Below are 11497 nucleotides of genomic sequence, written 5' to 3' on the forward strand. Positions count from 1 at the left end.
CATTTTAGTTTACAATAATTATCGAAAAAAAAATTGAGAGAATCAATTTTTTATTTGAACATGTGTAGTATATATAAGAAAAGGGTTAATGATCAAATTGGTTTCTGAAAGATTGTACGATTGTTATTTTTGTTCCCGAAAATTTTTTTTAATCAAATTAGTCCTCGAAAGATTTGACATCAATCACGTTTGTCCTTCCATTTATGGGCTCACAGATTCCGTTAACGACAGTACACGTGGACTGTTAAGTGACACCTAAGTAAGTCCAAAACGAAGCCATATTGCAAGAATTCCTATTACTGAAGTAACTCTCTCATTCCCCTTCTCTCTTTCACTTTCACTTACACTTTTCTCCTTTTCACCCAATACCAACGAAGAGTCACCGAAACAGAGTGAGAAGAAGAAGCTACTCTGATCAGCCGTGCAAGCAATAATCAGCGACATCGTTCGCATTGCGATCGCTCCTCCTCGTCGCGGTCTGAAGGCCACCAGTCTTCTGCGGTGGTAGGCGCCGTCTCCGGTGAGAGGTAAGTTCTCTTGCATGGCGAGTTCCTTCTCTATTTTTTTATTTTTTTTTTGTATGAATGTGTGGTATCATATTCGTTGATTTTGAATGTTGGTTGATTTTGGGTTAGGATTTTTGTGCTGGGAGTAGTTGCTGCTAGGGTTTTGCAATGGTTCAGACGTTTTGTATGTTGAAAAAATCTGGATGCTCTGTTTTGATATGGCCGAATATAATGTGCGTGGATAGATGAAAATTTTTGTTTTGTTTAGTTCATGTAAAAGGTAGGGTTTGGTGAAATGGTGTTCATTTTAGATTAAAGTAGTAATTGAAATTTTGTTGCTAAAACATAAATAAATTGTACAAAAAAATAAAAATAATGAAAAATAGAGTGCACTCTCATGATTCACTGTTGCTATTTTTAATTTGTAGATGAAAAATCATCCAATGACATTTGTTTTCCATAATGGTGGAAAATTTAAGAATGACGAAAGTGGATCAAAAATTTATGAACCAGACAATATAAAGGTGTTAGCGGGAGTTAAAGGGGATACGCTAGATGTTTTCTTTGTAAAGGGATATTATAAGGAGTTAGGATATTCAGAGGTGGACGGTTGTTGCTGGAAAGTACCCGGACGGTCGCTTGAAGTTAGGTTGAGGAAGTTAGAAGTAGATGCTGATTTGTTGGAAATGGTGAAGGATTGTAGAAGGAATCACAATTCGATCAACATTTATTTTGTGCATAGAGTCTCAGAGCCACGCATGGTGGAGTGTATGAGTGAGGATGATGATGAGTTAGTTATATTAGAGACCTAGAGCACCTGTAACCCAAGGCCACAAAAACTTCCCAGTTGAATAGGAGATACTGTTTAAGGCCTAAATCACAACCACTGTCCCAACTCAAACCACAGCCCATGTCTAGGCCCAACAATACACCACCATAGCTAAAATCCCAATCCAAAACACAGCCCATGTGTCAGCCAAAATCACAACCCAAATCACAGCTCATGTCTCAGCCCAAATCACAGCATGAAACACAATTTGTTCTTCACAACCAGCCCATGAAATCCTTATCTCAACCATCAAAGTCTTCTACCCAACCTTTGAAAGCTCAGTCCTAACTATTGAAAACTCACAGCCAACCCTCAAGATCTCAGCCTTTCAAGAAGTATGTTGTTAGAGATAAAAAGAAAGAACCAGTGAAGGGAAGCAATGTGATAAAGACTGGTAGAGTTGTTATCCCAGCTCCACTTCAGGAGGATAGTAACTCTCATGATTCGTACGAGAGTACCGAAGATATTCTCTATAAGCCTCCAAAGATTTTGGGAGATGGATATGAGAGTTCTAGTGATAGTGATAATGGGGTTGTTGCTGCCAAGAATTCAGGTTCAAAGAAACATGGAAACAAGGAGAAGTCTAGGCCTACATCTCACAGATCCACTAATAAGGCAATTGATACGGATGACTCTAGTTATGAGGATATTGAAGATGATGAGATATCGGATTCAGGTGACATGCAATGAACTTTGTTATATTATTTATAGTGTTATGTTACAAATTTTATTTATGAAACTGATTAGTAAATACCTTTTGTTATCAATTTTTTAGGATCAGAAAGAGGTGTAGAGTCTAATGGTGAATCTGATTTTGGATCCTGTCACTCAGAAGATATGAATCAAGCGTTGGATTCTGATGAGGAGGACTATGCAATTTATCCACCGTATAACAAGAAAGTCAGGTTTCGAGAGCTGAAGCTTGAGGTAGGTATGATCTTCAAGACAAAGTGTGAATTTATGAATGCCACTAGGGACTATACTATACAGTGGAGTAGCAATATTGTTTTCAAGAAGAATGATAATGTGCGGGTTAAGGCTGTTTGTAGCGGAGAAAATTGTCCCTAGGTAGTGTATTGTGCTTTGAAGAATTCTGATATGTCTTGGCAGATTAAGACTTTAGTGGATAAACATACATGTCCTAAGAGTAGGAGTAATAGGGCTGCTACTCAGGAGTAGACTTTGAAAAAGCTTGTTCCTACACTAAGAAAATACCCCACAATGAAACACAAAGAGGTGTATGCATGGTTTATGAGAAAATGTAACATACGGCTGAACAGTACATGTATCACTAGGGCATTAAGGAAAGCTATGAAGGTTGTTGAAGGAGATGAGATTGCACAATATGGTCTGATTTGGGATTATGCCCATCAACTATACACTACTATCCCGGGTTCAACAATTCAGGTTGGAGTGATTCCGATGCTTGAGAGTCCTCCACAGTTTCAGAGATTCTATGTGTGCCTCGACGCTTGTAAGAAAGGGTTTAAAGTCGGGTGTAGACCGTTGATCAGATTAGATGGGACATTTTTGAAGAATTTACATGGGGACAGATTTTACTGCATGTGGGCAGGATGCTAATAATCACGTTTACGTGATTGCTTATGTGAATTGCTAAGGATGGATGCGTATAGAAGAACATACTGCTTCAATGTGAATCCAATAAAGGGGCCAAATCTATGGAAAAAACAGGGTCGTCAGCACCAATTCTGCCTCCAGTTAAGATCAAGCCAGGTAGGCCCACAATGAACAGGAGAAAGGACAAAGATGAGCAACCTGTTGGCTCAAAGACACGGATGAAAATAAAGTATAACTCAATATTGTGCCTGTATTGTGGTGAAGTTGGGCACAACAGAAGAACGTGTAAAGTGAAGAAACAAGAGGAAGCTGCTGAACAAGCAAGGCTTATGCAACTTCAACTTGCAGTAGTTACTGCCCTTGTTGATGCTAATGCTCAACATGCACCCAAGGGAACCCCGATTGATCCTGTTGCTCAAGATCCTACCAATCCTCCAGCAGCAACTTCAAATGCACCAATTGAAATGATCCTTGACCAATCAGACGGAGTTCCGGTTACACAAGAATTTCAACCTTTATCTGTTTCCAGCCAAGTATGATACCTTATTTGTAATCTATCTTTTATTATAAATTATAATGTTCCATAATGAGAATATGATTAGTGAATTGACTTTATCCTTCATGATGATAAAATGCAGGACAAAGTAATCAAGGCCTCCAAAGCTTCATGTTAAAAAAGGAAAAGCAACAACCCCAGCCTCACCACAACTGGCTGCAATTGCAACAATTTCAGTTTCAGCTGAAACAATCAAGGGTACCAGTTCTGCTACTGCGAAGAAACTTGCTAGCTTAAAGACTTTTGTGCCAACTTCCGGATTCAAACATCCGAGGAAGAAAGACAAAGATGTTTAAATTATGTTGTGTATTAAGGGCCGAATTATGTATTTTGTAAAGGGCTAAGGATTAGAATCTTTATGCATTATAGACATATTGAAGTATTTTGTACAACCTTGTTCATATTTGGGTATAGCCCAAAATTAGGTAACTTGTGCTTGATATTATGAAGACTTGATTAATATGTTTGGTATTATTGTGAAGACTATGTTAGCATGCTTATATGGATATGCAAATGTTTCGATTTTAATACATATGATTAGACTTAATTTATCTTATGAGTGATTAAGTCTTTATTTTTATTTACTTGTTTTTAGAATTGTGTAAAAATTTAAGCTAATGTCAAAATATGCGGGTTGCATGATTGTTAATGGACATTCAAAAATGTTCAACTTCATTTATTACATTTCACTAACACTATTAATAAGATCCAACAAAATAACAACATCACCAATGCTTTTACAAGTTTTTTACTTTCCCACTTATTTGACATAAAGTGCTCCAACCACTAACATAAGCATTATTACTAGGACAAACATGAAAATAAGCAACATCTTAACTACTCTGACTTTAGCTTCCAAACTACCCATTTTCCAACCTAGTTTCACTTTCCAATCTTCATAATCACTTTCAACTTCAAACTCTGCTTCTTCCCCACCATTTACAACTTCAAAAACTTCATATTCATTATCATCTACCCAACTAAAGTAGGTACAGTGGCTGCCTTTCTGCACATGTCAAGTGGAAAAATTGAATCTCACATTAATGATGAAAGGGGGTTCAAGAAACTATGGTTCATACCAATTTAAACTCACCCGACATCTTGGATAAGTATGAAACAACTTTCCTAAATTTTCTGGTATTCTAGATTTCTTGATCACAGTTTTTAGCCCACAAAACAGGTTCTGTTCATGTTCATCCTCCTTTTTCGCATGGAGGAGCTAGAGCTGAAGCTACCCAGCGATCGCGGTGATAACCCACCACTTCGTCCTCCACCGGCGCTCCGCATTGTGGCTTCTAAATTTGGGTGATGTCTTTGCACCACTGCAACACCACTCCTCAAGATGGATTAATGTTTCCGTTCAATTTGGGGATTAGAGTTCATAAAATGGGGATAGGGACTATTTTAACATAATAAGGTGAATATATCTTATCAGCTTCTAACTGAGTACACAGCTGTTAACACACCTGTCACTTAACGGTCCATGTGTACTAATTTGATTAAAAATTTCTTTCGGAGATAAAAATGACGATCGTGCAATCTTTCAGGGACCAATTTGACCATTAACCTATATAAGAAATAATCCTTAAGATAATAACCACAAAACACCAAATTTATTTCTACCAAGAAGAAAAAAAATCAATTTAAATATGTCTGGTAAATGTATTAATCTAATTGGCGAAGAGTGTAACTGCGGCTTAAATTGTTGTTGGGAGCATTTATTCCTTGTCATCTAATTCAAGTGTCCAGCTGTAAGATTCAACAAGCCACTCAAATCTCTCTATTACGTAGATTTTGATTTCAATTGCCAAATGATTTCCAAAGTAGAAAGAAAAACCAAATAGAAGCTGCATAAGTTGACAAACACATGAATGGCATGCTACTTTTACTCACATCAATCATCATCATCATGCAACGTAGGCACAGTTCAATTTATCTTCTAAGTTGTTTTGGAAGGGACAAAGTTTTGCTGTAGAAACAAATTGTTGAGAGCTGAATCCTTTATAGGGTGTTCGGCAAGCCCAAATTATTATCTTTGAAATTATATTATTATAAGATAGAGTTGGAAATATAGTATCTTCTATTCTCTAACGGAAATAATGTAAATTATTACTTCAGGATTGTGAGGCTTAAATATATCGTAGATGCTATATATACAAGCGTTTTTATAACTAAATTTAATCCTGTTGGCATAAGTTTAGCAAAAAAAAATGTATGCATATGTCATTATTTTTCTTTTTTGCTCTTCTGCAGTACAGAAATTATTGATAAAGCATAGAAAATTATTGATATAGTACAATTTTTTGTATATAGCATAAATTTTTGCACATAACAGATAAATATTGCACATAGCAGATAAATATTGTACATAACAGAAATTTTTTTTACATAATTTGTTAGTTAGGTGAGTCAATGCTCCAAGTATGTGATTTTCCAAAATTTTTGTGCTATATACCAAAATTCCCGTGCTATGTACCAACATTTATGTGTTGTGCATATTTTGTTAGTTAGATGTTAATATTTTAGGCATATGGTTCCTCAAAAATTTCTGAGGGCACTATAATTTGTGCTGTCCATAAAAATTTATGTGTTGTGTAGCAAATTTTTTGTATACTAAAATTTCTATATTTATGTGCTTTAGTTTTCTGAATATATACAAAAGAAGAAGATAAAGACAATAAAAACGATAATAATAATAATAATAAAGAAGGATGAAGGAAAAAAAAGAAATTAAACGACAACAAAATGAAGAAGACAACGGTGGCGGTAGCAACAACAGCAGTGGTGGCAACTGGCAACAACGACGACAATAACTGAAAAAAGAACACAAAATAAGAAGAAAAAGAAGTACGCGACGACCTAGTTGAAAAATTTAGTTTTAAAAACGTTCCTACTTTTATTGTAAATAACTAAATATATTGTTTTGAACAGTAAGAATTTTGTTTTGAAAGCTCAAGAGACTCTTAGATTCTATCTATCACCAAGTTAACAGAACCACAACCGAGTGGTTTCAGCATGGAATATTCAAAAGCATTGTTGAAAGTTATGCAACGGAGTAAAATATACTCACATTGATAAGATACTTCAAAACAAGAAAGAATTGAATAACTTTGAATATAATCCATACTATTCCATTCCATCCACTACCTTTATCTTTCTTCCATTGCAGATATCACTAGTTTTTCTTCCACTCCAATCTGGATGGAGTTGAATGGAATAAGAACCGCTTAAAATATTCGAAACATAACCTCAATGCAACAAAACTGTGAGAATATTTCAACAGAGAGCAAATCTATGTAAACTGATTAAGAATGAAGCAACATATAAATCAATTATACACAAAAATAAATACAGAGACAAATAATCGGTTTACGTTCAAGAAACAAATCAAGATTAGAAAGAAAACATTATACAATTAACTAACTTTATCAACGGATGGAGAAACATATATATCTTTCATATCCAAAGTCAAAGTAGAAGGAAAGTGTGAATACATAAAGGACTACATTGAAGCAAATAAGATGCATGTCCTTCACTTCAACTGCAGCAGGCTCCACCTGCAGCCGAAGGGCCATCCCTGTTGCCAGATGGTCCAGGAATTCCACCATATCCAACTTTTATTCCGTATGACTGCAACACCATGTAAATTTTATCAGTGTTGAAACTGTTTATCCTTGAATCAATTTTTGTTTTTGTCCCATGTGTTTTTCACATTGGAACCATTGTTGCAATTGAAGAACAAGCCCTCTAGTCTATAATAATCTAATATAATATGAAATTTCCATAAAGGGGATAAGACAAGTGGTAAAGTATGTGACAGAACTAAAATGAAACAAACCTCATTCGAAACATCGAAAACTCCATCCTGAATCTTCTTGTAAATGGTTGCAGCCGTTTTTATGAATGCCTACAATGGATAAGTTAAATTAAAACCTTCATCTACATAAATAAATATATTCAACATAAGATCCTGCACGTTTTGGAAATCAGCCTTTGAGAGAGAGAGAGAGAGAGAGAGAGAGAGAGAGAGTATGATGTTAGATGATATGATGAAACAACCTCTTCAACATTCTGAGCAGTTTTTGCTGAGGCCTCCATGAATATCAACCCATGCTCCTTTGCAAACTGCTCACCTTCCTCTGTGCTTACAGCCCGTCTGTGTGCAAGATCACACTTGTTGCCGATTAGCATAATTGTCATATTTGCATTTGCATGCTGCCTTGCATCTTCCAACCAGCTAGCCAAGTGATTAAATGTCTCCCTCCTGTTAGTAGAAACAGGTCAGCAACCAGCATCATTGACATTGGCTTACTTCAATTTAACATTTACAACACATACCTCTCAGAAAACGACAAACTTATGCACACCTGAACTCGTTATAAGTCAAGTGATTTACAAATCTTACTTGGCGTGACAGGATACACAATTCATACAATGTCATATAAACATTTGCGAATAAGACAGTTCTCAGAATAAGTTAATTTTATTATACGTAAACAATAACTGTTTGATTAATTGATTTTAGGATCTCATGCATAGATTAAAGAAGTTCAAATACGAGCATACCTGGTTATATCATAGACAAGTAGTGCACCTGCAGCCCCTCTGTAGTAAGACCTTGTAATAGATCTGAAGGATTCTTGACCAGCCTGAAATATTAAAAGGAAAAATCAGTATCTCAAATTTCTAAGTCATAAAACTCGAGCAATATGGCATATATTAAAACCTGCACAACCTGTCCAGAGCCAAAAATATATTCTTATGTCTATAGTAATTAGTTTGGAAGAATCACAAATACAAAGCCTATCATCTCCAATTATGTGGTTTTTAACAAATGGATCTATCCATTAGGACACACTACACTGTGCTTGACAACTAGCTAAAGAGTGAAAGTGAAAATGCACCAAAATCCCAAAATATAACAGGCCATGGTAACCAAACGCAACAAATTAAAAACAAACGTTTCACATTATCGTAGATTTTAACTAGCTGGATTTATCAGAAAGTCTGTGAAAAGGCAAACAAACCGTATCCCATATTTGCAACTTGATCGGCTTGTTATCAATTGTGATCATCCTGGCCCCGAATTCAACACCAATAGTCAAGTCATGGACGGGTTGAAAGCGCTTGTCAGTGAATTGAAGTAGAAGACATGACTTCCCAACTCCTATAATAATAAAACAGGAAGGCTACATAAATAACTTCTCTCCATAAATAAACTACTGCTCATAATATTACATGTACACTTTGAACACAATATATATATGAAATGAAAATAAATAGACTACAACTTCAATTAGCTTTGTCAATGGTGCCTCGATTCATATTAATTGTTTCTAGCAATTAGGATTACAAGTAATACTGAAGTGCCCATTACAATCTCTCAGCTTTACAATTTTTTTTTTTTGTTTTAACAAAAAGCTCCATATTATACAATTTTAATGAAGTGACTACTATAATTACAGTATGAAATGTTGATTAATCATTAGAAGCTGTGAACAACTGCAAAAGCATTAGCAGTTCATATTTTGGATGTCAATGGTATTGAGGGAAAAGTTGGGAACCAAATGGGATCAGCATCAAATCAATTCAGCTACGATATTAATTTTATGCATCAAATAAGATCATAAAAACACAGAGAAACTATAAGCTTAAAAAAAAAGATCCCAAACGGAAGCTAGGAAAGCGCCACGTGTACAAGAGAATCAAGCATCAAAATTTCTAGAATTCTCAACAATTGAAAAGCTGAACCCCATGGGTTAGTTAAGAAAATTGAACAATTATTGTAATCAATTGATCATAAGATTCATAAAACCTAGATCATAAAAATCAGGGGAAATAATTGAAATTACCGGTATCACCGATGATGATGTACTTGAAGAGATATGCGTAAGACATTATGCGTCGCGCGAAAACGCTGTGAAGTTTAGATCTTTGCGAATCTCAATATGAGAATAATCAGTGTTGTGAGAGAGATAGCGATGATGAAGAAGAATGGAAAAGGGGGAAAGCGAAAAAATAACGAAAATTAGAATTAGAATTAGAAATAAAAACCTAACAGAAAGAGAGAAAGTCAAAATAAGGGTTTTTTTGCTTCTTTCTCCTAAAATACCATACCACTACCATACGTATTCTTTTGCACCTTTTTTGGGTAAAGAAAATTGAATATTGGGCCTCAAAGCCCAACTCTCTCCCCTTATTCTTTTTTTATGCAATTTTTAATTGGTAGATTAGATATTTGGGTCACTCTCAAACTCAATTTCTTAATAAGAGTTCTAATACCCAAAAAAAATATTGAGAGAGTTCTCACTTTTTTTTAATTCTAGGATTAGGGTAAAGAAAAATCAACTGCTTCAAATCACTTACTATACCTCTTATGTGTATTTCAGAATCAGAAGAATCAACCGCTTCAACAGCTCCACCAGAGTTATACATATTTGTTAGATATCAAAAAAATAGGTTGAGCTTAATTCCAATCATCAAAGTAGCTATAGAGAACTTATAATTTGTCTAATCTAATGTGTACTGTGTTCATAACACGTAGCAGAAGTAAAAAAATGTCTAAAGATATATTTTGTGCTTAAAGTTTATTCTAGTAACATAGATAAAATATAAGGTAAATTCTATGGTGTCTATAGTACGGTGCCTAACTTTTGCCTATTTTACTTATTATAGTAAGTTTTGAATATTTAATAATTATTTATTTTTATACTTTTAAAATTAAATATTAATTTTTAACTCTTTTAAAAAGTTAGGCAAACATTTGTAGGCACCATAGCAATCACCAAAATATAAATACCTTAGTATGCTTTAGTAAAAACTTTATTGATCGGGGTGTTCGTAGTGACTGAGGGAGTCGAAGACCAAGAAGTGAGTTATTTATTAGCCAAGCATTCTATTCTTTTGCCCGGTTGGTTAAATGCTATAAATGAGAGTAGTAATTCTCTATTCTTAACAATAGGACCCGGAGACCTGTGTTTTTGGTAAACAGTCGTCCGGGCCTGGTCACTACGACCCCTTTGTGAGGGGCACCCCTTCTCCCGATACCTCCCAAGGAAAATCCCGAATTGGATCTCAAATTGACGGGTTAGTGTGAGCTTATCCATGCGGTTATGCAGATTGTACGAAAACTTTATGTGTAGAGATATACCGGGACTAACTTTTGTTGTCAACTTTTTGACTAATGAATATCTAATCTAAATTGAGAAATCTCTTTGCACACCATAAAATTATGCTTACATATATTTATGTATGTAAAAGTAAAGGAATAAAATTCTTACGTGTATTTTCATTTACTCTTATCATACATATATATAGTATGAGATTTGTTATCGATTTTAAATTTGAATCTTATTTCAAATATGAATATTATCTTCTCTTATTTAAAATTAAAATCTTATGAATCATATCATATCACAATTCAATTTAAAACAAAATTGATTAGAATCTTATTTAAAATTCAAATTTAAAAATAGAATAACTAATTATTCTTTATTCTCACTTAATATTCTTAATTATTATATTATTATTATATTCTTAGTGCTAGCAAAAAATATAATAATATTCCATTTAAATTAATATAATTATTTATTTGATCAAATCAAATTAATAATTAAATAATTCTACAGCAAAAATTAGAACACTCGTTAGTGTGTGACCCATAGGTTCAATACTAAGCGGGTAGTAAATTAGTCATACTAAATTTACTAATCAAGGTTGGCGTCTAGCAACACTCCTCAACGACCCGATAGTATGAAGTAATAAATTTTTACTAAGAACCTTAGAAGAACAAAGTATAATTCCTTCCATCTTTCCAGCTCTTGGTTAACCCTTAGAGTATGGTTTAATTGTCAAACTCTAACTTGTTATCATTATTATAATGAACTGTGAATGACTTAGGAACTCTTTTTCATTTATTCAATCTCCTTGACCAAGGTTTTATTCATCTCAGTCATTATAATCAGAGCTCAAACTCTTTACCGAGAGTTGACGGATTCAACTAATCATTAATTCTACAAGTATTTAAAT

The 11497-nt window shown here is 34.4% G+C and overlaps 1 protein-coding gene and 1 long non-coding RNA gene across 2 annotated transcripts; one reads left to right on the forward strand and one right to left on the reverse strand.

Moving 5' to 3' along the window:
- On the forward strand, positions 84 to 2113 carry LOC110270516. Its single transcript, XR_002360137.1, has 2 exons — positions 84 to 527; positions 935 to 2113. It is a non-coding gene; the product is annotated as an uncharacterized LOC110270516 (long non-coding RNA).
- Positions 6772 to 9553, reverse strand: LOC107638731 (ras-related protein RABB1c). The gene is made up of 6 exons (XM_016342095.2): positions 9322 to 9553; positions 8497 to 8636; positions 8036 to 8118; positions 7529 to 7733; positions 7308 to 7376; positions 6772 to 7099 (listed from the first exon to the last, which is right to left on the reverse strand). The coding sequence occupies exons 1-6, from the start codon at positions 9365 to 9367 to the stop codon at positions 7007 to 7009; spliced, it is 636 nt and encodes a 211-aa protein (XP_016197581.1). The 5' UTR covers positions 9368 to 9553; the 3' UTR covers positions 6772 to 7006.

Source organism: Arachis ipaensis, chromosome B04, assembly GCF_000816755.2.
Source record: "Arachis ipaensis cultivar K30076 chromosome B04, Araip1.1, whole genome shotgun sequence".
NCBI lineage: Eukaryota > Viridiplantae > Streptophyta > Magnoliopsida > Fabales > Fabaceae > Arachis > Arachis ipaensis.